Source organism: Cheilinus undulatus, linkage group 12, assembly GCF_018320785.1.
Source record: "Cheilinus undulatus linkage group 12, ASM1832078v1, whole genome shotgun sequence".
Lineage (NCBI taxonomy): Eukaryota > Metazoa > Chordata > Actinopteri > Labriformes > Labridae > Cheilinus > Cheilinus undulatus.
Genome location: NC_054876.1, coordinates 22,291,466 through 22,319,011, shown reverse-complemented (window position 1 = coordinate 22,319,011; position 27,546 = coordinate 22,291,466). Strand labels below are relative to the sequence as shown.

At 40.3% G+C, this 27,546-nt stretch overlaps 1 protein-coding gene across 2 annotated transcripts in view; it reads left to right on the top strand.

Moving 5' to 3' along the window:
* The window catches only part of ssh2b (slingshot protein phosphatase 2b), a 30,481-nt gene extending 4,980 nt beyond the window's left edge, over positions 1-25,501 (top strand). The window contains exons 1-14 of one of the 2 annotated variants that reach the window (XM_041801135.1): positions 11,087-11,504; positions 14,856-14,968; positions 15,070-15,134; positions 15,215-15,336; positions 15,419-15,484; positions 15,573-15,638; positions 15,823-16,017; positions 16,224-16,317; positions 16,465-16,593; positions 16,946-16,992; positions 17,191-17,337; positions 17,437-17,637; positions 18,757-19,765; positions 22,739-25,501. In XM_041801135.1, the coding sequence (XP_041657069.1) occupies positions 11,377-11,504; positions 14,856-14,968; positions 15,070-15,134; positions 15,215-15,336; positions 15,419-15,484; positions 15,573-15,638; positions 15,823-16,017; positions 16,224-16,317; positions 16,465-16,593; positions 16,946-16,992; positions 17,191-17,337; positions 17,437-17,637; positions 18,757-19,765; positions 22,739-24,037 (3,681 nt within the window). In that variant the 5' untranslated portion in view covers positions 11,087-11,376 and the 3' untranslated portion in view covers positions 24,038-25,501. Of the gene's footprint in view, positions 1-11,086; positions 11,505-14,855; positions 14,969-15,069; positions 15,135-15,214; positions 15,337-15,418; positions 15,485-15,572; positions 15,639-15,822; positions 16,018-16,223; positions 16,318-16,464; positions 16,594-16,945; positions 16,993-17,190; positions 17,338-17,436; positions 17,638-18,756; positions 19,766-22,738 lie in introns of those variants that run through there. The other variant, XM_041801136.1, reaches the window with a different exon arrangement.
* The last annotated feature ends 2,045 nt before the right edge of the window (positions 25,502-27,546 follow it).

Here is a 27,546-nt window from a genome sequence, read left to right as displayed (position 1 = left end):
TGCCCCGCTGATCCAGAGAGGATTGCAGGCCCCTCCCAAAGTTAAAGCGCCTGTGTGTCCGTCTGGTCATTGGAGCTCTGTGGCATCCAACTGAGAGGGCTTTCTGTATTTGTGCAGCTGGGAGTGAAATCTATATTCACATACTGGGACTGTGTGCGTGTTTGTGTGTGTGGACTCAGAGGCAGGTATATGTCAGCCATCATTTTGATTTACAGTCAAAAGTAAACAAATGCCACTCATAAGATTATTTGGCCGTTAACCTTAATGATCCCATGTCTAACAGCAGTAAACATTTGACTAAATATACCATTTTCAACAGAAGCTTAGGTTGCTCTGATGCTTGATGTTACTGTGCCCCTCAGTCATGTAACACCATTAGTTTGTTACTTGTAAGGACATGCTGGAAAATGTTTTTGAAAGAACAGTCTAGTATAAACATTAAGTTGGTTGTGAGTCAGACACTAATCTTCGTCTTTTTTCAGAGTAACCTCAAACCTCTTTGAATATTCTCTGATCAGGATCCATGTCTACTATAGTCAGATTTAGTGGTCTGCAGATGTCAAGGCATATTGTAGCCAGTCATTTGCATAGTAGACTTGTAAAATGTTGATATTTGTCATGTGTGCTGCTAGTGGTTAGACTGGGAGGAGGAAAAGGTTCAGCATAATAAACCTCAGCTATATCCTGAAGAAATGTAAACAGACTTTACCACCTGAAACTCAAACATACATCTACCACGATAGTGCTCTATACACATGCTTGCTCTCAACTGTAGTTTTATATGATGTGTAATGTCAGCTAGACACAGGTCAGCCTACAGAAGACTGGGCCCCAGAAAAACCCAGTGAATTGGCCCTCCCCATTTGAGATTTACGATAGCAATGCATGTCAATTGTATCATTGGTGCTAGCGTCCTAGCTAACGGTTACTTCATTTTGGAGCTTAAACGTGTGTGAAGCTATTATTGGGTTCAAATTATTTATTAATGCCACTTTTTAACCTCTTTTAATCACTGTTCCCGCCCATTTTTTGCAACATTTTTTTCCACACTTAGATCACTTTTGCCTCTTTTAACCAATTTTTGCTACCTTTTAACCCTTGTTCACTACTTTAGCCACACATTCTTTCTTTCTTTATTTTTTTTGCATATGAGACGAAAGGATTTAGTTCTGTTGTTTGATCTAACAGTCAAACAGATAGACAACAACATACAGAACACATCCCCCTCCCATGGCACATACCCCCACTAGATAACAGGAGAAAATTAATAAATAAAAAAACAAGACTAGGTTAAAACCTAGTATATTGCTTACCCAATTACCTTGGATACATGTGGAAATGCCTGACTGAATTGTGTGAGCTGGCAGAGTGACTTTTTGTTGGGGTGTGAAATCGTGCTTTTCCTAATGTCGATGAGTTGAGAACTAAAGGATCCTAATTCCTGCTCTTTTGAGAGATCCGGATCTTACGGTTCAGTTCAACAAGAAGAGTCGGCTTCTCCGGCTTCCAAATGGTTCTTCATTCCGTGCCACTTTAGCTGAGAAAGTTTTTTTTTTCCCCCAAAAAAATTGTTGGACTAAATCCTTTTATTCTCAGAATAGCAAAAATTTTCCATAATGCTTGATATAAAACAATATTTTTGTAGACAATCAAGCACCAGATCTATGACTTTTGATATGTTGAATGCTGTAAGCTTTCTGTGTTGCTCTCAGCGCTTGCTTTCATAAAGGAATTCTGTCCACTTCTGACAGAAGTTCCACTGTGGCTAATTGGAGATAATCACTCCACTAGCGGGCCTTGTATACAAGCACTCACACAAGTAACCCTTCCCCCTTAACTATTACATATTCATGGCGAAGCAGGTTGGCAGATTAGCAAAAACACCTTTTTGGTCATGGAAAGCTTTCAGTGTTGCTCTCTGCACTTGTTTTTATCAAGAAACTTCCAGTTTTGACAAAAGTGCAGCTGTTGCTAATTTTGAGCTAACCGCTCCATGAGCAGCCATGCTATACAAGCACTCACACCACAAGTAACCCTTTCCCCCTTAACTGTCACATACCCATGCTGAAGCTGGTCAGCAGAGAAGTGAAAACATTACCCAACATTAAAACCTTATGGGGTTTTTATTCTTTACGCCCTTCAGAAAAGTGGCCCAGTTCTGGTAACACAGACTCAATGCTATTTTTGTGGTATTTCCAGCCATGGAGGCGGCCATTAGAGGGCTTTCAGTCCAACTAAACCCTTCCCATAGCGCAACTCGGTATGTATGGCTCTATTTACCACAGAGGAGGCAGCCATTACCAATGGCTTTCAGTCCAAGCAAACCCAACTCTGTATAGTATGACTCTGAAAGAAGGATCACTCACTCAGGCACTCAGTCAGACACAGATAGAGCCATCTGTAGGGCTGACCTCAGCGGTTAGCCAAAAAATAATAACAATAAAATATGTGTATAGTTATATATATATCGAGCCACACAAAAAGGTGCAATAAATCTGAATTAAGCCCTACAATCTTCAAGCACACAGTGTAATCTTAAAATAAAAATAATAATTCAAATAAAATAATCATAAAATAAAATCAGCACCTGTTTACCATAGAAAGGGTCATCAATACTTATCTTCTTTACAGAATCAGTATTGTACCAGAGACTGTAAAGAAAATAGAAGCAGTTGCCCAGTACTCAGCTGAGCCCTATAGACTTACTGATTAAATATTAGTCATGGTGGCTCAGAGCAATGACTGAGCCTCAACAAGTTAAAAGTGTCCCAGTGAAATCAAGTTGTTTTAAGTCTCTTGCTTACAAACTACAAAGTCTGGACCGGATCGTCAAACCTGTACATCTGGTCGCTTGACATGGTGATGTGAAGGGTGGCTGGGTACCGGAGGCCAAACTTCACATTATCACAGGTGTGAAGCTCCTTCCTCACCTTGATGAAGGCGCCTCTCTGCCTGGTGTATTTTCTGGAGATATATACACCCTTCTCCTGTTGTATAGCAGGGGAGAAGCCTCTCCAGCATGGCGTAGAATCATATTCCTGACTTGGAACTGGGCAGTCCTGATTACCATGGGTCGTGGTGGCTCACCCTCTTTCGGTTTAGCCCGGATTGTGTGATTGGCCCTTTCCAACCCATAGCCTGGGTTTCAACAACATAAATTGATTGGCTACATAAAATTCTTGTTTGTTGCTTTGATAGAAGTGGTTATTATTCAGGTTAACAACATAATATGGATGTCAAAGATTATATTTACAAAGGACTTTGATTTTGCTTACCTCCAGGGGCCCCCACTTTGGCTGGACCCCAGAAAGCGCTCCCCCTTAATATCTCCTTAAGGATGGCCTTGGCTTAACATCACAGTTGTTTGGTTACATCTGTATTTATTTGGTTAAAGTCAGCAAATATAGTTCAGTTTTTGCGAGAAGAGGAGAGGGAAGGATTTGGCAATAGTAGTTCTTTTTAGAAACAGTTTTATATAGCATGAGCATTTGCTAAGAGGTGGATTGAAATTTAACATGAAGAAAATACTTCAAATCCATTCCAGTTATTGAATCTTAATGTTAATGGTCCCTGTGTGACTACTAGTAAAGAAGCAACTACACAGAGACCAGTATATGTGAGCTTAACACTAAAGTGCTGAATTAATGTTCAGAATTGCTGACGTCAGCGTGAGCAGCTGCAGCAGAGCTCATCTCTCACACAGGTAGTGACATTCATTCAGACTTGAATAAGGCTTCAGTGATGCAGTGTGCCTGTGTGCATAAGTAGTGCCAACTGCAGTGCTGTGATTAGTCAGTGACATCAGCAGCACAGTGACGTAGGCAGAAGCAGCAACGTCACTCACTGGAGAAGCTGCAGAGGAGACTCCAGAGGAAATTATTTGTTGGAAGTGGGGCTGGGAGATACGGCCTAAAATTGATATCCCGATATATTTTTGCTATATCCCAATGCATGATATATATCGCAATATTTTGAAATGGCCTCTCAGCAGCTGTATTTAATTTGGCCCCAAATGATACTAGTTTGGTGATAAAAATAGACTGTTCTATTGGATTTTTAATAAAATTGTTTGCAAAAAGTAAAAATCAATATAAAGTCAAATTTAGCAGTTTTATTTTGAAAAGGACTTCATTCAGTCTTTTACTAATAAATCAAAAATACATAAATCATGAAATACTCTGTCTTTTACAGTGTATGTAAAGTCCTGAAATGTTTTCTATGTTATGTTTACTATTGCTGACTATAAAATAATTATTTTCCTCATTAAGGGTGAAGCAAACCTACACAGAACTCACTAATCATTCATGCAGTAAATGGCCAAAACCCTGCAGTCTAGTCCTCCATTCAGGCTCACAGTTGTGATTATATTAGTCCATTATGTGTGCTGATGAACGCTGGACCAGTTTCTGACAAGTTCATCAGCACAGAGATGTTGTTTCTTGCTGTCTCAAAAGTCAGCTAACTCCACGCTAACTAGCCACGCAGCTCTGTTTACCTTCCCCTTTTCTTGCTTCTCGCCGCTGATGCACATCTACAGAGGAGTTTTCTGGATGGGCGCAGGAGAGAGAGTGAGCTCTCTGCTGTGAGAGATGCGTTCAGGGACAATGGGAGAAGCAAAATTCCAGGGAGAAATGCACGCTGATCGCTCAAAACTTCCACATAATTTATACTCGGATATTCGTGATATAGTCATTTTATTCATCGTGGGTGGCAAAAGCCGGGATACATCGAGTATTCCTAGTTGGAAGTGTAATTCTTGACTTTGGAAAAAGGTCAGAGAAACAGTGAACTGTTTAAGTATTTTGTCAAACATTTCCATTTACCTTAAAGTATATTTTTGTTTCCTTTGATTCTTAAATTGATATTTCCATGATGTATGGAATAAAAAATCACTTGTTTTAGATGATCTGTTTGAGTAAGTATCTGGATATGAATGCAGAGTCTGCTTGCAGTGAAGAGATTTTAGGTGTTGGAAGTGTTCTGTAATCCCTCTGTAGTCCTGAGAGCAAAGACCAATCAGATTACTGTGGTTGTAATAAGAATGCAGAACCGGCTATCGTCAGATGACATTTAAGCAAGCTTAAACACAGAGTGAGGGATTTGTAAATCTTCTAAATTGTGCCCAAAAGAAATAGTGATACCTTAATGTGTTGTGCATCAGAATGCATCAATAATCAATTAAGAACTGAATTGTTGCCTTATGAATCGAATCGAATTGTGAGGTGCCTAAAGATTCCCACCTCTACTTTGTAAGGTAATTTGCCCAGTGTTGCAAATAAACCATGTTTAGCTTAAAATGAGGTTGATAACATATGAACTTGTGTCTTCGACATGAACCCTATATCATAAGTTTCACACTGAGGTGGCTTGTGGTAAGTCTACGGGGCAGCAGAAATGAGGGAGTGGGCGTGTTTATTCCCCTTGCCCTCCCAGCCCTTTCCTCAATTCTGTGATGTTCTAAAGGGATTTTTGGAATTCTGATGCACCTCAGCCAAATCTCTGGAGTTTACTTCATCTTTAAAGTTGATGGTTGAACCGTAAACAATCTCTGCACCCATTTGCACTGACTGTCACCATCATCATCATTGTCTTGACGATGTATGCCTTGTAATGTAAACACCATCCTCACCAACACCAAACAACATCATTTCTGTACCCACAACACAGAGCAACCGCTCACCTTTTGTTTCTGTTCCATGGTAGCAGCTTTACTTGTACACTTGTACACACTTCAGTGGTATGAGTTTGAAAAAGTAGCAAATCTAAATGTGATTTACTTACAATTAAGGGGAATAATGTTTGCATAAATAACATGATGCAGATTTTTGAAAAGATATGTCAAATTTGATCAGGTCTGCCCTCAAGAGGAGAAGAAAAGTTCTGTTAATTTTTCTTTTAATAATGGAGGTTGGATTGATAATTTCTCAGGTTGCCTAGGACATGCTGATTGGCTTTAACAACATAGAGTCAAGCAGATTTATTGCTTAAGTTTACATTTTGATTTATAATGGACTGTTAGCTTCACCTTGAGATATCTTTTGACAGAGACAAATAAGCTATAAGAATATTATTTATGGGAGCTGGTATGCCTTAAGCATGGACACGGTTTTGCAGGTTTGTTGTTTTTAAACGGAGTCTTACACCTGTATAAACCACAAACCAAAAGACTTGACATTCTTCATCTTTATGTAGAATCTATAGATAGAGATTAGGCTGTAAAGCCCATCATTAGACAAAAGGTGACCAATGCCCAACCTGACTGAAAGACTCCTCTGATTATATGGATTGTGCTGTTGTTTAGCTTTGGCTGTACTGTGTTATGCATATGATGTTGTTTTTGCTAAGGTGACCATCCGTGTGTTTGTAAACGTGGAGACAGAAGAGCTGCAGACAAGTGTCCGGTGTCGTCTGTGTGTAACAACCACATCCCGGCTTTGGCTGCTCGTCATTGGACGGTGTGAGTTTCAGCAGTCAAATGAGAAAACAGTGAAGGAGGAGATGACTCCAGCCCCACTGAATGATTGTGTTGCTTGGGACCAATAGGATTACCTAAAAAGAGAGTGAGATTGCAGCGTAAATGTGAGGGAAAAAAAGTCTCTCAGATAAGAAGAGGGCTGCTCCATGGCAGGACAGGAGGCTGTGGTGTGGCATGCAGACATAAACAAGAAATTGAAGAGTTGATTGGGTAATCGTCAAACTAGCTTTTATCATCCAGAGATGAAGACACTGGGACATTTTTGTAAGCATTTTCAGTGTTTATGCCTACACTGAATGCTCTCTTTTAATGTTTGTAGCTGTTGAACCAGTTATACATCATACTTTATATGTTAATATGTAAAACAACTCGTGACTAGGAGGATAAAGCTTGTAACATCATGAGGTTATATGCCCTACTTCATCCTGCTTCTGAAACACACCATCTGGCTGTTTGATCGAGGGTGTCATATGAGGGTACAGAAGTATAAAAATAAACACCACTGATACACATTTGTGCAGTATTACACAAGCTTGAGACGTAACAGAAAAATAACACTGCAGTTGTTGTTTATCCTGTCATATGAATTGGCAGTCAGGTGGTGTCCACAAAGTCCCCCCTCAGTGTGAAATTAATCTTTAAATTGAAACCACGAGGGTTCACCAAGAAACGAGCAGCGCAACCAAGTCTAAGGTCAAGTTTCTCCCCAACTCACAGCTGATGTCTCCTTTTTGATTTCTCAACCCTTTTTTCTGTCGTTGTTGTTGTGCCGTTGCTGGATGCAGCAGAGGGTGTCAGGTGTCGCTGCTCTGTTGAGAATCTTCCCCAAAGGTGACAGAGGTGGAGTTGGTTACACAACTTTGTCACCCTTCCTCTTGCAGCAGAGTTCAGACAACACAAATGTGACCAGTGGCCAACACTCACAGAACCTCCCTCTTGGTGTTCGGAGTAATTAATGCCTAATCAGGAGAAATGTTGTTACTGAGGTTAATCCGCCAAGTTTCTGGCCCTGTTGTCCACATGAGAATTTACAAGAAAAGTAAGCAGGAGTAAGTGTTTTGACAAAAAGGTGACTATCCTATCACAATAGTATGCTTTCCTTAAAGATAAAGACCCCTTTTTGATATCTGCTCGGATACAGAACCATTTGATGGATGGTATTTGTTCATTAGACTGAAATTAGCTTAGTACTTCTCAGTCAGAAGAAAGTGATTACAGGATTGCTTCATTAGTTGTATCAGGCTGTCAGGATGGAAAGCAATTGCACAACTGAATATTGAGTTTCACAGTTAAGATGTGATGGAAAAGGTTGGGGCTGAAAGATCACACTGACAACAACTGTGACAGGGATGACGGGTAAAGAGATGGAAATGATCAACAAGCAGAGCTTCTTTGGCAACAGTAGGATAGGGATCTATCCTACTGCTATTTCTTTCTAACTTGAATCACCTGAGTTATGCAGGATTATGGCATACAGGGTTTCTCAGTGTAAATGTTTAATACTTGTGTTTAGCTGCTTTGGTATCCATGTTTACCTTGCCCTTAAGCCCATACCTTATGATGAATTTTGCCAGGATAGCCCTCTAAATAAGGGGTGGAGCAAAATCTTGATACAGCAATATACTGACATTCTTACTGGTGTGATACGATTGTTTTATCACTGCTGCCAAAAAAACAAAATGTTAAAAATGATTGCACTCTGGACAGATTTCCTTGCAGTTTGGTTCACGGCATCCTCACCTGATGTCTACTCACTGTGACACCCTCATGAACGACTATAACCTGAATTGATGCTAATAAGAAAAAAAAGATGTTTGTGACAAGATAAACGAAAAAAAAAACGGCAAGAAAATGCTGTACAGTGGTGAATAGAGGTTTAGAGGTAAAGCTTGAGTCAAACTGACACTGAATAAATAAAAAATAAATTAATCCTACTCTTTACTTTTTAAAGGGAATTTCATATTCCTGAGTTAAGCAGATATCATGATTTATTTGCATGTTTGTTTTGTAATGTATCAATAAATCTCAGAAGTACTGAATTATCATGTAAAGCATAATGTGTTATGTCATATCCTGAGTAACTCTGCAATTCTCACCTCTAAATTAGCATAATATTGCAAGACACCAGCAGTATGATCAGATTAGAGAAACAAGAAGAACATTGCTTTGATTTAAGAGTATCTCCTGGTGTGTCTGAATCATGGGCACACAGAGACTCTGAGCCGTAATGTAGTTAATTGGAGAAAATTTTCAAAATTTGTATGCATATTTGGTGGTGCCAGCCCACAGGGGGTTTAGTCTAGAGAAGGGCGGCATTACATCAAACTAGTCCAAGATCAGCTGCTGTGAACATGTGTAAACAAACAGAACTGAAAGCAGCAAAAGGATGTAGATTAGAAAAGGTTTTAATACTGAAAAATTAGAGGCAGGGCTACTGATACAAGCAAGAATACAGAGTGGAGGACAGCGATGACACCAAAACTATTATAATTTTTTAACCAAAATGGGCTTCAGTATAAGTCTGCACTGGATGGTACTACAGTTGTTAGAGAGCATCATGTCACATTGTGGTCACGTTTTATTTTAGTACATTATAGTTTATTTTTATTCATTAGTTAGGATAAATTAGATATTACTTTTGCTATAGTTTAAGACCATATTCAATGTTTATCAAGTGGCTGTACAGCACTATAACCCAGTTTTTATCTCACAAAAGTAATTCATAAAACAATCTCTACAATATTTGCCAAAGCATCTTTGGAAGAATACCTTTCTGTTAATCCTTTCTTTATTGTTTTGAAAATGTCTTTTTGTCTGCACATGTGTTGGCTGTCACAGTTTGTCTGTGTCCCTCCCTCTGCCTCTTTTTGTTTAGATAGGCCCTGCAAATAAATATTAGATATTAGGCTAAATATTATAGCCAAACTGTAGGTGACAAGCAATGGCCGTGCTGCAGGATAGCATGTGGTGATATAAATCATATTTGGGCTGTGCTCTCTATAACAGTGGTGGCGTTCAGAATAACTGCTCAGAAATCCTGTATATTTTATTTCAGTGCCTTATTGACTTCAGAAAACATAAAAGCCTTATTTTTAGGAGAAGTTAAAAGATTAGAGTTTTTACAAGCATATGTGATGTCGAGGCACTGGAGACCTGCTTAAAATGTAAATTAAACCACTTACCTGTAGCACTGGTCTCACCTGTCCAATAGGAGACCGTCTAGGAATGGCCTTGGAAAGCAATGAGCCAAGTGCATTTTGGATGTTAATACATTTTATTTAATCTTGTGGCAGAATGTGGGGAAAAAGGTGAACACATTTATTTTACCATTCTTTTAACACTAGAACCATGGGGGATGTAAAAATACCTAAAACAGCCAGTGGGTAAAATGTACACAGACAGACAGTGACAGCTCATTAACCACAGAAAGAGAAATAGATCACTGTTGGATGATGATCCACCACATCCAAAATTGCCCTAAAACTGATAGCTCAGCCCTGAAATTTGATTACATTGATTACATTATCTACTGACATTTCATGTTGATAAAGCCTTTTTTTGTTTGTGGTATTCATGTTGAAGGGTGATCTATGACTTCTGATTAAGCAGCACAGCAATAGAGATGAGGTGTTTAAATGACTGTCTATTGTTCATCTACTGACATGAAACAAAACAGAAGGTAAATTAATGGTTTCATATGGGGTCAGTTTTACCCATGTGGTGGATCTAGGCAGCGGTGTAGTGTGGGGTATACGCTGGTATACAGAGTTTACCCACTTATTTTTTTGTCCACATTAAAATGAAGAGTATACCCATTTCTAAAGAGTATAGAGTACACGTACTTCTGCGCACCACTACACCACTGGTTCTAGCTATAAATAACCATTTCTAAAAATTGGATTTGTGCAAATAATTTTTATGACCCAAGCATTTCTAGTGTTAATTGAACTCAGTGCTTGTTAGTCTGAACATTTAACATGAATGTTCAGAATTTGTGTAGATGCAGGCAGGATTGGATTGGACTAGATTGGATATGATGTGGATGCAGGAGGGAGTGGATGACACGCACTGTGGGAGCGGGTGCTAACAGTCAGATATCCAGCTGGAGAAGGATTAAGAAAGCAGTCCCCAGCAGGGCTCAAATACAAAACACTCTTCTGTCATTCTGTTGAAGTATTTTTCCAGTGTCTCATGAAATAATTTTGGATTATTTTATGTAAATACAATGCAAAGACGCACTATTGTGTGAACAAAACAGGTGGTACTGAAGCTATGTTGTCTATGTATCTAATAGGGAAAGCACTGCATTTAATTTTTAAGATCAAACCTTAATACATCTTGATCTAATGATCAGCAGTCAGTCACATTAACTTGCTTGTGCTGCTTGCTTTTATCAATTCACCTTTGACTTTAGAGAAAAAAAAACTCTATTAAGGGACCTGGCCATCAGTGTTTTGGTCAGTGGTCATGAGTCACCCCCTCCTCTCATTGTGGCACTAATGATCTTCCATACAACCGACGACACACCGCTGCGTTACCTGATTGGTCCGTATGAGTCTCCTCCCTTCAGCGGCAGTTTTACCGCAGCCTGCTGCAGACAAATGAGGCAGAATCACTGAGCAGATGTTAGAAGGCACCTGCCCTGCGGTAGCGTGTGCTAAATATGTCAACATAACTGTTTTTAACTAATGTAGTCTTACCGAGTTTTATTCATGCTCGGGTTAAATGTGGCGTTTGTTGACATTGTCAGTGCAAGGTTTTCATTAGAAACAAGACGTCAGATTAGTGTTTTTACTAGAGTTTCAGCGTTTTCAAGTCGCCTGGAGTGACCCCTCCTCTCCACTCTTCGTCGGTAACCACAGGCCGCTTCTGTGTGTCCTGTCATCCCCACTAAAGCAACGATGCCTCCCGGTGTGGTGACCGCGCCACGGAGCTCAACCGCCAGCTGCTTCTGCGCGTGCTGCGGGGTGCAGATGAGACCTTATTTCACCGAGAACTCCGTGATATCTCAGGGAGAAATTTATCAGCTGTAAGTCTGCTGCTCTAGGCTTTCTGTGTGACGGTGTGTGATTTAATCTCGAGGTTATTTTAATTTAATCTGTGATGATTTTTAGGCTTGGGGTGTCTGAAGAAATTCTTAATAACCTTGCATCCTGTGTTAACATAGCTTCTGTTCTTTTAGCATACTGTGGAGTTTTTTCTTATGACTTGTAGTTTCCCCATGATATCTTTCTGGGAAGGATGTGACAGCAGTGCAGCAGCAGTACAGTCACTGTCTGCAGGAAGACGTTTCCTTCCTTTTGCTCCGTGTCAAATGCCTCCTAGATGCCACACTTGTCTGCTCGCACGCACTCTTCTCCTCTTTTCCACCCGCCTTTTGTCCTTTTTGTAATCAGCCCCGGAGATGTACCAATATTTAATACTAAGGGGGCGCAGCTGGAAAGCACACAGTGTCTCTGACTAGGTTCTCTATAAGGATTGTAGGACGTGACTAATCTGGCAATCTGGAGAACAAACTGTGGGAACGAAATTGACATTTAGAGGTCATTTATATGCTTGACCTACAAAGTAAAGGCATATTTCACTCTTCCTCACACTTGCATAAGACATCTGTCCATTATTTACACTTGTTAAAGGAGTGCAAACTCGGCTGTGGCAGGATATAGGACAGAAGATCTTCTGAGTAGAAGCATGATTCAGTCAACCAACCATTGTAATGGGGATTTTTTTCCGCACCTCTGATTACCTTCGTTAATGAACAGCTTTGCTGATGTTCTTTTTGTACTCTGTTTATCCAAAGCCATCAAGGCTTTTTTCCTTTAGTTTCACTGCATAACTCTCTAGTGCCATAGTCACAGAAAGGCCTGTCTACAGGGGTGACTGTGTCCCTGACAAACCCAGAGAACAGGCCCTCTTGGATCAGTAGATTGGTGATAGTATCCTGGAAAACAGTTACTTCATTTTGGAGTTGAAAAGTGTGTGAAGCTATTATATATTAGTAGATTCTGATGTTTAAAAAGATTTATTTGTGCTACTTTATAACCCCTCACATTTGTCTCTATGCTAAATCAATTTTTGCCGCTTCTAGCCAATTTTTGCTTCTTTTAACCTCTTGGCACCACTGTAGTTGCCAATTTTTGCCCATTTTGCCACTGTTTAACCACTTTTCACCATCATTTTTGCAGATTTTTTTCACCAGTTCCCCCCTTTATTATGCAATTATTTAATTATTTTTCCCTTAAAGTTGTTTCAGTTATTTCTACTTTATTTTCTGGTATCCTGATGTTGTGCATCATGGCTAAGCTATGAAGTCTGCCATAACTTTGCAAATAGTTGAGTCAGTGTGCTCATCCACATTGTTAACACCACCAGTAGAAAGGAATTCTGTTTTAAGAAAAAGGGGTTGACATTTTGAAAAGGCTATATTATACCACAGCATAAATATCATTTTTGCTGCTCTGATAGGAGTGATTATTATTCAGGTTGAAAATAAGATATGGTTATCACAGATTAACTTTTCAATGACCATGATTTTCCTGAACTCTATGGGCCTGGTAATCTTTCCCCTTTATCCTCCCTTATGGGCGGCCTTGGACACAGATATATAGCTTTTATGTATTAGTGCCCCAGGTCTTATGATAATCTTGGACAGTCAGTGACAGGATTGATACAAAATCTCAGTGCAGCAATTTATCATTTCATAGTGCCAAATATTGATATTTTGATTCAAATAATGTAGTGTTTTAAACAGATTTCCCTGCCAGTGTGACTCACAGTAGACTACTTCATGATTCCTCACAGTGGCATTAATGACAGTAATGAGGGTAATGGGAATAGAAGTTAATTGGCCATAGCCAAAAGGACATCAGATTACTTTTAACATACATTTAATCCTGTGCTTTACCATTTTAAGTAGAATTTTATATTTTCCAACTAATCAAATAGATATTGTGTTGTATCATTATTAGATTGTCTTGCAGCATGTCTAGCATCGCTGATTTGCTGCATTGTGATTCTATCATGGGCCACGTGTGTTTCCCAACTCTTGTCAGTCATAGGTCACTAGTGACTCTCCATTTGACAATTCATCACAAAAACACATGAAATCAAAAATGTGCAACTTGGTTCAATGTATTATCTGCCGTGTCTGTTAATTGTGCCTCCTGTCATTTAATGAACAAGTGCAGTTCAGTGAAGATGGCAGGTTATTGGAAGCAGATTCTATTTGTAGTGAACCTCGGTCAAGGCACACAAATCTTTCCATTATTGTTCAGCATATGATGTTTGTACAGTATGTCACGTGTGTTTTTTTTAAGATAATACACGACTGAATCAGCAATATTGAAACTCATTTACCTCATAGATGAATAATTCCCACATACTCTGTACATCAGTAGATGTTTTCATTCTTAGGAAGAACAACACTCCTGCCTGAGAGTGAGGACTCAGGTTATCACAGTTCCCAGTTTTTAAACTTTAACATGATTTTAGTGAGAATCTTAATGATTTTGATTTTGATTTCAGCACCACAGCAACAAAATAAGAAGTCTAAGATAGGGCTGGGTGATATGGACCAAAAATCATATTTTGATGTTTTTTTAGCTTAAGGGTAATTCACAATATATCTCAATATTTTCTCTGGGAAGAAATTAGAAAAACAAGGTCAGTTCTAAGTCAAATCCACACGGGCCAAATGCCAACATTTCAAAGGGATTATCTCATGGTCAGAAAGCATATTACTGGTAGTGGTTCTTACTGTACACAATCTTTGCACCAAACATTTGGCCTGGCATCCTTTTTGATAAACAAACTATATGATTACATCTGGAAAACTCCAAATGTGGCACTTTATTTGTCCTGGGCATCCGATATTATTGTCTGTGTTTAGATGTTTTTGTTTACTTATTATTTTCTTATAATATATTGTTTATCATTTATACATTATTCATAATTTATATTTTATATTATGTATTATTTTGTTATTTTTATTATGTAGGTATTATATTGTTAATTATTTTGTTCTTTTATTTAATATTTTATTTCAATATTTTATTGTATTATTGTTTTACAATATTTTTTCTTTGTTTTTGATTACCAAAACATGCTTTCAGTGTCCCCCTCTATATCTAAACAGCACATTTATGTTGGCTGTGTTTTGGTGGTCGTTCTTCTCGCTCTCTCTTTGTTTCTCTGTTTGTTTCTCTGTTTGTTTCTCTGTTTTTTCATTGTTGCTTTTTAGAGCGATCTCATTAAAATATAAGGAACTTGATGGGCTTTTTTTTTTATCTTCCATACGTCTCAATACGATATTGATCATAAAATGACTTTCACTGGCTTTCATTGCTCACTTTTTCTCTCTCTCATGTCTCTCTCTGTCCAGCATCAGCGAAAGTTTCCTGACAGTGAAAGGAGCGGCTCTCTTCCTACCTCGAGGAAATGGCTCCTCCACATCTTCTGCCTCTCGCTTCTCCCAGCTGCGCAGCAAACATGCAGGTGAGGCTCACAAACAACAGACTGTTAATCCATCAGTCAGTTTTGTAAAACAGGCTCTTAAATCTGTTCAAAACTGTGTTTTATCACCCTCTCCCTACTAGGAGACATCCAGCAGCATCTACAAACCATGTTTACTCTCCTCAGACCAGAGGACAACATCAAACTGGTGTGTACATCTTTTAACACACACAGACTTTAGACTGTCAGTACACTTTCAGGACTAAATCTGTGTTTTTCCTGCATCAGGCGGTTCGTTTGGAGAGTGTCCACCCTCAGGTCACACGGTACATGGTGGTGGTGTCAACCAATGGACGTCAGGACACAGAGGAGAGCGTGGTGTTGGGAATGGATTTCAGTCCTATAGATAGGTGAGATAGTCACACACAATCTACCATTTTGTCTCCCTGTTGTTGTTAACATGCATAAATTAGTCAAATCTTTCCCTTTTAGCTCCTGTTCTATAGGGCTGGTTTTACCCTTATGGAGCGACACGTTGATACACCTGGACGGAGATGGGTAACAATCAATCACAGAGCTAAAAAACATTATGATCAGATGTCTGTCTATCTTCATTACATCTCTGCTCTTCTGTTCTTACTTCCAGGGGTTTTAGTGTGTCCACTGATTACAGAGTACACATCTTCAAGCCTGTCTCTGTACAGGCCATGTGGTTAGTCACTGTCCATTTCTCATACTACTCAGTAGAAGTGGATATCTGCAGTGTATCTGCCTTTTTATTATTTCCAAGTGTTCATCTATTTAAAGCCATTTGTTCAAAACTATTTTCGTCATGATTTCCCCTTCATCTCCTGGCTCTCAAATCTCATTTTTATCCTCACTGTACTCTCTTGCAGGTCAGCCTTGCAGTCACTTCATAAAGCATGTGAGGTAGCTCGTTGTCACAACTACTTCCCAGGCAGCTTGTTCCTCACCTGGGTCAGCTACTATCAGAGCAGAGTCTCCTCCGACCAGGTACGCATCAATGAGTGGAACGCCATGCAGGATGTGCAGTCACACCGTGCCGATTCGCCAGTGCTCTTCTCTGACATGTAAGCTTTCAGACAGATTTGAACTTTTTTGCCATTTTATTGTTTTTTAAATATTATTAGTATTCAAGTCTTGTTTTAAGGGTATTAAAAATTAAGTTTTGAAAAACAGAAATTGATTCAAGTGTCAAGATTGCAGGGACACTTCATATACAGAGCACTTGCACTCAGTTCCTTTATTCTGATGAAATGCCATGATGTTTCTGCAGACCCACAGAGAGAGAGCTGACTGAGCGGCAGATCAAATCCAGTTTGAGGGAGATCATGATGCAGAAAGACCTCGAGAATGTGACCTGCAAAGAGGTGAGTCATGGCTCCAGAATCTGAAAATTTGGTCCATGTTTGAAATCTTTAGCCACTATTCTTTAACTTAAAACTAATACAATACCCACAGTTAGGATTTTAAATTTGTTACTAAATATTTTGTCTCTGTGATTGTATTTTCCTCAGATCCGAACAGAACTAGAAATGAACATGACATGCAACTTGCGGGAGTTTAAGGAGTTCATCGACAATGAGATGATTGTCATCCTGGGCCAGATGGACAGCCCTACAGAGATCTTTGATCATGTTTTCTTGGTAGGTTGTCCCAGTACACTGCAGCTGTCCTTAACAGGATAAGAAAACTAGATCACACATTTTTAAAAGTGAACATACACTGAACAAAAATAGAAAATGTCTCAGTTCTTAGTTGTGAATAATTTATCTTCATCTCAGGGTGAAATGCATTAAAACGGCTTTATACATGTCTGGGAACTGACAAAATATGAGATAGTCTTGTGTAATTCTATCAAATTTTAAGCTACTTTGTTCTTGTTTGGTTTTGAGTGTTCTTTGGATGTCAAGACAGCCTTGCTAAGGGATTTAAGCATTATGAAAAGCTCAGCTGAAGGCTTCGAACTAGTCTGAGGATTGCTTTTGTTTCCTTCAGGGATCTGAGTGGAATGCATCCAATTTGGAAGAGTTGCAGAAGAGCGGGTAAGTAGGGAGGCTAAAACAACAAAAGACACTTTATTAAACAAGATGTACTAAAGTCAATAAAAAAAACGTTACTACATGATATGACCCTTACAAAGATTCCGTCTGTTTTCAGAACATACTGTGTCACAATTTCACATGCAGTCATCTCTCTCATGTTATTTTAATTCCTCTTGTTCATGCCTAACTCTCTTTCAGGGTTCAGTACATCCTGAATGTAACCAGGGAGATTGATAACTTCTTCCCTGGTGTGTTTGAGTACCACAACATCCGTGTTTACGACGAGGAGGCCACAGACTTGCTGGCATATTGGAATGACACATACAAGTTTATATCTAGAGCCAAGTGAGTTATGTCTTTCTGCAAAGCCTTTCTTCTTCCTTTCCTGAATATATGCCTGAAAAAAGTCTAATATGTGTGCCTGATTCTTCTTATCTATATTAGGAAAGCTGGATCAAAGTGCCTGGTGCACTGCAAAATGGGTATAAGTCGCTCTGCTGCCACAGTGATTGCGTACGCCATGAAGGAATATGGCTGGGACTTGAAAAAAGCTTTTGATTATGTCAAGGAGCGTCGAACAGTGACCAAACCTAACCCCTCCTTTATGCGACAGCTGGAGGAGTATCAGGGCATACTACTGGCCAGGTACTCGCAAAGATAGACACAGTTTTACACTACTTGAGTTTATAGGGTTATTTTATTGGGTATTTAAAGGTTTTATATGTTACTTTTATGTACAGTCTGTGAATCAATATGCCAAACTAATATTCATTTTTTAAATTCTTCCTCAAGTCAGTAGCATCTGTAGCTATGGGTGTTGGTTTAGCTCATTTGGAAGTGCGGACACAGATTTACAGTGCCTATAAAACATATTCACCACCTTGGATGTTTTACCCCTTTTTATTTTATAAATTAATCATGGTCAATATGATCTCACCTTTTTTTTTGACAAAAATATGAAAAAAAACACTGTAATACATCTTCTCCTTTACCATAATACATTTGCAGATTACATAAGATTGCCCTCCAGGATTTTCCTATATTTTGCCTCATTTATTTCACCCTCTACCTTTGCAAGCCTTCCATGGCCAGCTGCTGACAAGCATCCAAACATAGTGTCTTGTCCGATGGCACAAAAGCACCATTTTGATCTCGTCAGACCAAAGACCTTTCTTCCACTTGACCATAGAGGCTCCCACATGCCTTTTGGCAAGCTCTACTCAAGATTTAACCTAAGTTTTCTTTAACAGTGGCTTTCTCTAGACTACTAGCACCAATTGGCTAGACCTCTGTTGAATTAGGTCAGTCACGCTATTTTTGCCATCAATTATTGTACCTTGCATATTTCTATTCAATTGACATTACTTTGTAGAAATCTGTTTTCAAGTTTGCATTGAAGAGGGTTTTTTTGTAAATTTTATGGTCAAACAAGCAAAGATATATTGATTTTTAAAATCGTTAAAAGTGTAAAACATCCAATGGGGTGAATACTTAATATATACACTGTATTGGTTATTTATTGACAGGTACTTTATTGAGCTTATCACTGAAAATAGTTTGTTGCTGTAGCTTAGACTAGTTTGTGGAGAACTGATGCTGAGTTGCAGATTGCATATTTTATGTATTGAATTCATAAGTGAAAAGGACAATTAAGGATGTTAACCTTAGGAAATGTATCTACATGTTTATTTCTCTGATTTCCCAGAAGAGTAGAAGTAACAAGAGCAATCTTTAACTGTACCTCTTTCTCGCCTTCTCCCACAGCAAGCAGAGGCACAACAAACTGTGGCGTTCTCACTCCGACAGTGATCTATCCGAGGCCCATGAGCCACTGTCCAAATCTTATGCCCAACCGCACAGCCTGGGTCACTCTGACCCACATAACCAGGCCAGCAGCACGCCCACTCCCTCTGTGAAAGAACTGCTGGAGTCACTAGGGACTCAAACTAGCACAGTCAAAGCAGCACACTCCACCAGCCAGCCTGATACTGGGATCCAGTGCAACCAGCTCAGCTCTTCTGCCCCTGCGGGGGTGGCGGCGCCAAGCCTTGAGGCCCCTTGTCACCCTGCTGTAGTTCAGATCAGCAAGCTAGGATCATCGTGTCCTTGCTCGACAGCTGGATCTGTGTCACCCTTATCCCCCCCCCTCTCTAATGGCTCATGTGACTCTGAGGAGCAGCCATCATCGCCTCCTCTCTCTCAGCCAAAGGCTGCTACTGTAGTGCCCGAGCTTCAAAAGACAGATATGGTGACTGTTGCACAGAGTGTTTTAGTGGGCCAGCCTCACCCCCCTCCTTCCTTCCACCACCTCCCTCCCTCCCCCGCTCCGTCCCCAACTCCAGCTGTGGATGCACAGATGTTGTCCTGCTCACTGCCTGTGATAAAACCCATGCTAGTGTCAGTGCCTGAGCCCATGGCAACACAAGCACCAAGCACACACCAGACAGGACCCCAGTGTCTGTCTGCTCCAGTGCCTGTCAAAAAATCTGACTCTGACCAACAGATGTGTACAGCAGCCCATTCCCCCTCCACCTGTGATTTTATCAGCTACCCCAGTGCCATTCCACAGGACAGTGAGATGTTGTTCGGACACAGTGCTGACCACATTAACTTTTTCAGTGCCAGGGAAAAGTTCAAAGGAATGAGTCAAGATGGTAAAAGTCACTGTGCTGCTGTACAGCAGACCCCACAGCTGAAGAATTGTGGAAAGGAACAGCAATCACTGCTTCAGGGTGTCTCCACTGGTGAGGGGAAAGATGAAGGAAAAAATAAGGTAAGGAAAATGTTGTACTTCTGCACTTCATGTCATTCTTTATGTTCAAAACCACAGACCTTTCAGAGTATCTTGATGTAAATGTGATATTTTTTTCTCCTTTGGAGGTAGATTGTGCAGATTTTTGTTTTGTTGTGTCTTTAATAACGATTGTTACTATTCACATTTGCACATTTAAAAAACAGATGTTTAACAATTTACTTTGACAGACAAAGCAAAGGCAAGAATTTGTGGAAATAACAGAATCCAAATTCAATAGGCAGGCCAGAGTCCAAAACATTCAAGAGAAAGACAAGAACAAATGTAATTGGGAAAAAAAGTCAACAAGAATGGATGAAAAAATGCATAGAACAGGTAGATATTGAAAAGCAGTTAAAGCTACAAATAATACAAATACAAAGATGAACAAAAGAATAGACACATTAAAAGATAATAAATAGATTGTAGAAATCTAAACAGAGATAACAGACAAATTAAGGATAAACTAATAAATAAAAGAAATCAAAGGACAGTAAGGATCAGACATCAGAAGAGGGCTTAGAAGGACAGGATGAATAGATTAATAGCAGTTAAAAGTAATAGAGGAACAGAGATTAAATATGCAATTTTTAAAAAATCTTAATGTAGATGCACCAATTGTAAAAAAAATAAATAAATAGAGCTAGGGCCGGGCAATATGGCCTAAAATTGATATCCCAATATATATATATAGAGAGAGAGAGAGAGTGAGCTCTCTGCTGTGAGAGATACGTTCAGGGACAATGGGAGAAGCGAAACTCCAGGGAGAAATGCACGCTGACGGCTCAAAACTTCCACGTAATTTATACTCGGATATTCGCAATATAGTCATTTTATTCATCGTGGGTGGCAAAAGCCGGGATACACGCCCAAGTATCCAGGACATGTGGCCGCAAGTCTGATGATACAACTACAAAGTTGATCATCGAGCTGCGACCTAGGGTGTCCTGGTGCCAAGTGCACATGTGGACACCCTTATACCTGAACATGGTGTCCGTTATGGACAATCCATGACGAGAACAGTAGTCCAACAACAAAACACCACTCTGGTTCAGATCAGGGGGGCCGTTCCTCCCAATCACCCACTTCCAGGTCTCACTGTCATTGCCCATGTGAGCAATGAAGTCTCCCAGCAGAACAAGGGAGTCCCCAGAAGGAGCGCTCTCCAGCACCCTCTCCAGCGACTCCAAAAGGGTGGGTACTCTGAGCTGCTTTTTGGTGTATAAGCACAACAACAGTCAGGACCCGTCCCCCCACCCGAAGGTGGAGGTTACCCTCTCGCCCACCGGGGTAAACCCCAGTGTACAGGCTGTGAGCCAGAGGGCAATCAGTATGCCCAAACCTGCTCAGCGCCTCTCACCAAGGACAACTCCAGAGTGGAAGAGAGTCCAACCCCTCTCAAGAAGATTGGTTCCAGAGCCCAAACTGCGTGTTGAAGTGAGACCAACCATATCTAGCTGGTACCTCTCAGCCTTGCACACCAGCTCAGGCTCCTTCCCCACCAGAGAGGTGACATTCCACGTCCCTAGAGCCAGCTTCTGAAGCCGAGGATCGGACCGCCAAGGTCCCTGCCTTCGGCTGATACCCAGCTCACAATGCACCCAACCTCTATGCCCCCTCCTACAGGTGGTGAGTCCATGGTAGAGGGGACCCACGTTACCTCATCGGGCTGTGCCTGGCCAGGCCCCATGGGTGTAGGCCCAACCACCAGGCACTCGCCATCAAGCCCCACTCCCAGGCCTGGCTCCAGGAGGGGGCCCAGGTGACCCGTGTCCAGGCGAGGGAAATCTGAGTCCACGTTGTTCTTCCATGTGAGGTTTAGAGCCGCACTTTGTCTGGTCCCTCATCTAGAACCTTTCTGCCTTGGGAGACCCTACCAGGGGCATAAAGCTCCCGACAACTTATCTCCTAGGATCACTGGGACACACTGCATTTAGGTGGCAGCTCAAGGAGGGGTCAAGTAGAAATCAATTTAAAATTAACTTGAAGTACTGATTACTAAGTACCTACTGAGGAGTTGCACAGTAAAATATAGTCTTTTCTTATTGGCAAAAACAACAAGAAAATAAATCTCCCACCAGGTTGTCCAGTTAAAGTCATGCCTCTATAATAAAGTCAAATTCACAGAAATTGACAGTGTTGATAAAACTCATATGGCGGTAAATTAAAAACTTTAAAAGTGTCTGAATTAGTCCACACTTCATTTAGTTCAACTACACTTTTGAGAATGTTCAATATTTAACAATATAACATAGCTGCAGTAACTCTTGCAAATCTTTGGCATATGGATATTATATTATATATTAATATTAATATGTGTTATATATTCAAATGAAATAAAATAGAATAAAAGGTGCTTAAATAAGAATAAAAACACTTTAAGGTATTTCATTTAAATATGCTAAAACAAGATAATAAAACACTTGAGAACTCTGTAAATTATAATAAAATAAGATCATTCTAAAATTAAGATAAAACCTAAAATACTCAAATAGATTAAGATGATCTAAAATGTAGTTAAAAGCCAGACTAAAAAGGTTGATCTTGCTTTTAAAGCATTAGCTGATATCTGTTCATGCTACAACGTTTAGCCTATGGCTGATGTTTGTAAACAGGGCCGATACCAGGGTTAAACTGATGCATCTGTACATTTCTGATTCTGATGTAAAGCAGTATGGATCAGCAAAATGATGGCATGCTAGAATAGTATTTTTTTATGTTTAGATGCATGTAAAACCCACATTAGTTGATCTTAGTGCTGATGGTAAAGCTTGGTGTTTTTGTGTACCAGGGCGCCACCTGGTGACATAAATGTAGAACTCTCCAAAAAGATTGGCTGCCATACTTCAATCTGTTGAAACTGAATTTGCCTTTGATTTACTATATGGATTCACTAAGACTTTAATTTAGCTTTAATTTTGAGTAACCATTCATATAGTTTTTCTTTCTTTGTAGGAAATGACGGCCCCTGTGCAGGCCACAGGATTGAAGCCTGCTCTGAACACAGAGACCTCACCTCAAGGCCTTCTCAGCCAACCAGAGCCTCAGGGCCCCGAAGACCAGGAAGTGAGGAAGCTGAGGCAGGAAATGGTGGACGGAGATGTTGTATTAAAGAAGGAAGCTGAGAATGTTAAAGAGGAAGTAAGAAACAAAGAAGAGGAGGAGCCTGCTCGTCTCTACAGCGATTGGTCGAGGGGGTCAGTGCGGCGTGTCACCAGACAGCTTGAGCAGATAATGAAACAGGAGCATGAGAGTCCGTCACTCTCCTCCTCTCCACCATCTCTCCCTGGCTGCTCTTCCAAACATCCACTGAGCATCCCTCTTCTATCGATGTCTACTACCCAGGATGCATCTGTTTGCCAGCAGGTCTCGGTAGATAGTGTGCAGGAGGAGCAGAAGGATGTGATGGATGGGCCAGGGAAAAGGGACGGTGGTGATGTAGTTGAGTTGGGGGCTTTAGGAAATATTCACAGAAGCACTAAAGGACAAAAACAGCAGCCTGCTGAAACTAGAAAGTTCTCTACCTCTTCCTCTTTCCACCGCTCTGCCCACTCTCCCTTCGCCTCTGTGAACTTTCTGTGTTTGGAGGGCGTGACAGAGCTCGAGTCAGACACCGACTGGGAGTGCTCCTCAGAACCTCAGAGTGACATCATCATGAGGGAGACGTGGGAGACGTTGTGCGAGCTGGGTGCCTTCCTGCAGCAGGTGAGCATGGGAGGAGTCTGCCACGTGGACCAAGTTTTTGGCCTCAGTACTGCATCAAATCAGAAGCGAGGTGGAGGCAGAGTCCAGAAGAGGGTCAGAGAGGTTGAAGCTAGGATTCGTCAGGCTGGACTGACCCCTCCATCTCTGATGAAGCGCTCTGCCTCTTTGGCTAAACTGGGCTGTTTGGAGCTGCTCGCCAACGACCTGAGTGAGCTCAGCCGCTCCTCTGCAGCTCTGTCCACAACAGAACCTCCAACGCACACCGTCAGTGATGAGTCCAAGAAACAGCGGGTCCACAATTCTCCCTCCTTAGCCCACCAGCAGTCAGAAGTCCTGGTTATTGGTCCAGAGATGCTTGTAAAGGTTCAGGAAACCTCTCCACCTGCACAACCTCCACCATCACATCCACAGGGGCTCCCTAACTCTGGCCAAGACTGTCTGCATTCACCCACACTATCATTAATGGCATCAAGGCAGCAGTATGGAAGGACTCACCCTCTGAGGAGGCTTAAGAAAAGAACTGTTAGCACCCTTTACCACACCATGTAACCCTCACTGTGTGAATGTCTGAGAGAGAGAGAGAGAGATTGTGCGCACTTGTGAGAAACAGAAATCAAATGCATATGTTGGATTTATTCAGCGCAACAAACCAATGCCTCTTGCCTTAAAGGATTTGTTAAGTTGTTTCTATGTCTATTTCCCTCCTGCAGATCTGTGATATGATACAAGTCTCAGTGAATGAACAGTGATGAGGCTATGATGGTTTAGTTCAGTAAAATGAACATTTTCAGAAAGCAGCAAAAGCAATCATTCCAATGAGAACAGGTAACCTGTTTTAGATGCTGACAGCCTGAGCCTGCACATATTCACTCCTTGAAACATGGCTGGTTTCTCCATTATCAACTTGATATAAATTTACTTGATCTCTGTTGGTTGGTTGAATTTTCCGACCTGATCTTAGGTGGAATGTAGCCTGTTGTCCTCTTTTTTTCTTTTCATGTCTCATCATCAGAACCTTGTTGTGCTGGAGAGCTTACAAGAAAATGGTAGAGCTTTTCTTCTGGTACAATCTGAGCAGACAACTCAAAATGTACATGCAAGATTAAGCTGGATTCTTTTAGTAGAAAAGCATCATCTTGGACTGGTTATATTCATTGGTTGTGCTAGCACAAGTCAAACTAAACACAAGAGAGGTAAGTTAAAGCAGAGCCACTCCCTGTATCCATAGGGAGGGATGCTGATAGGAATACTAGTTGCATAGCTGTACAGAAGTCCATTAAAAACAGAGAGAAGAGGCCTGCTGTGTTTTTGCAATGTTTGTTTTGACTACACAATACCTCAGTATGTCTGAACCAAATCTGACCTGCACAAAAGTCAAACTCTGGATTCCTGGAATGTCAGTCAGAAACAATTTCAGTGTCACTGTCGTCAACTGAAGTGATTCATCATCTCTCCTCTCCATCCTCTCAGTTCTTATGCCACTCAAACTGGACATTGTCTGTATGTCTTTCTGTGTGGGGTTCGGGCATTGGGAGTGTATATTTGTGAGTGTTCTGCTTTTTCTTTGAGATGTAAAGGTCTATGTTGTGAGTGTTGAAATTTTAAGAGCTGTACATGTTTTATATCTGGTTTATGTCTGTGTGTGAGTGAGTAACAACTTTTCAATGTGGGTGTACACTTTTTTTTTTACATTTATTTTAATTATCTCTTTTTGTACACATTTTTAAGGAGTGTGCCTGTGACTGGCAAGTAGAGCTTCTCTGCAGTCTATCAGAAATGTCTGTACAGGGAGGTCTGTCATACATGCACTTTACTCCCTTTTTCTTTTTAATGTGGCTTTTGTATGTGTGGTTGCTACTTTGGGGAGCATGCGTAGGTTGTAGCAGCTATTGGGTATGCGTGTGTGTGTGTGTTGTCAAAGCCTGATTTCTATTTTGTTTTATTTTAAAAATCAGTGTAAATAGTCTTTTTTTATCATGTGCTTCAACTGTGACCATTAAACAATGGCAATTATTGAGCCTTTGATGCGTCTTTGTACTGCTGTGTGCACAATAGTTTTTAAAAAATGACTGAAATTTTAGAGGTTTTTGTGGTTTAACTTTTTTTTTAAACAAAACTTAGCAAGTCCACTACAGCTTTAGACAGCTAAGGAACCCCTAAAGGGAAAAGAACTGAAAAATGACCAAGGTTTTTCATGCACATAAAAAAAAATTGTTGGTGTTTTTTGTTTGTTTGTTTGTTTTTTCAAAAATCTACAGCTCAGAGATGGGAAACACCTTGAAGCTAACCCTGTGGGTCAGAATTGTTGATATTCTGCTGCAGACAAAAACTATAGTGTTGTAAGACACTGGCGTGAGCTTTGTCATACCCCCAAAGAAAGAAACAGTTTATTTCTCATTGGTTTAAATGTGGTGGGAGACCATTAAGTTTTTGTACTTTTTGATTCAACCAATTATCAGGCCTGCTCACAGAATAGACTAGGTCCCTGAAAATTCCAGAAATAAGCCCTCCCCAGTTGTGATTTATGTTAATGATAAGTTTACTTATAGAGCACCTCTCAAGAACAGCAAAGTACTTTACAAAAGAGATTAAAGAAACACAGGCAATGATCGATTAAAAGAATACATGGTACACACAACAGATTAAGTAAAAGTCAGATCAGACAAGTATAGGTCTTAAATTGCTTTTTAAAAGAGTCGGCAGTGTCCACTGATCAGAAACCCAATGGAAGAGAGTTCCAAAGAGTCAGAGCAATGACCTTAAACACACTCTCTCTTTTGGTTTTAAGTTTGAAGTTAGGAACAACCAACAGATCCTGATCAGGGGATTGAAGAGTCCTGCTGGGATTGTAAGGTTGCAAAAGTTCGGTAAGGTAGGCTGGTGTCTGCCCATGCAGGGCTTTAAAAGTAAATACATGAATCTTGAAATGTATTCTGAAATGTGGGAAGCCAATGGCGAGAGTACAGAATTGGTGTTACGTGTGACCTTTTAGAAGAAATGGTGAATGGTCTGGCTGCAGCATTTTGCACGAATTGTAAATGAATTAAAGATGTTTTACTGAGACAGGTGAAAAGTGAGATACAGTAGTCCAAATGGCAGGAAATGCATGTGTAAATAATCATCTCCATTTGAGCTTTGGAAACAAAGTGTCTCAGTTGAGGGATATTTCTGAGTTGAAAAAAAAGCAGATTACTGACTGACATGTTGGTCTAGGGACAAGAACTGGCTCAAAGAAACACCCAGCATGTGAAGAACAAGTTTTACACAAGAAAATAAGGTACCCAAATAATTTTCAGGTGTAAAAGAGATATTGGATGTTGTCTGCGTAACAGTGATAGGATATTTCTTTAAAACTGTTGATTATGTGACTGAGTGGGAGCAGGTACAAAGAAAACAGTATTGGGCCAAGGCCCAAACCTTGCAGAACTCCACAAGCCAGGGAAAAATTAGAAGAGGTGTAGTTAACTGTGACTGAATGTTGTGTCTGATAAATAAGAAGAGACGTATTGATATCAGTGCATGTGTGTGTTGGATCATTAGCACTGGTTCTCGCGTCCTGGCTAACAGTTACCACATTTGGAGTTGAAAAGTGGGTGCAGTTGTTATTTGGTTCTGATGTTCAAATTATTTATTCATGCCACTTTTTCAACCCCTTCTCATCACTGTTTCTGCCTATTTTGTTGCATTTGTTTCCATAATAAACCTATTTTTCCCACTTTAAGTTCATTTTTGCTACCTTTAACCTCTTTGCACCACTTTAGCCACCCATTTTGCCCCTTTTTTCACTTTAGCCATTTTTATTATTATTATTTAAATTTACTTAACCAGGAAAACCTCGTTGAGATAAAGAATCTCATTTACAAGTGTCCTGGCCAAGACAGGCAGCAGCACAGTCAAAGACAGACAGAAAAAACAAGCAATTACAATCACAGAAAAAACCAAATCCAGAGTCACAGAGCAGAAAGTCATCAGTCAGAACATCTGCAACCTGATTTTTTCCACTTTTTAACCGTTTTCACTCTCATTTTGCCACTTTTTTCTTTCTTCAACCCATATTT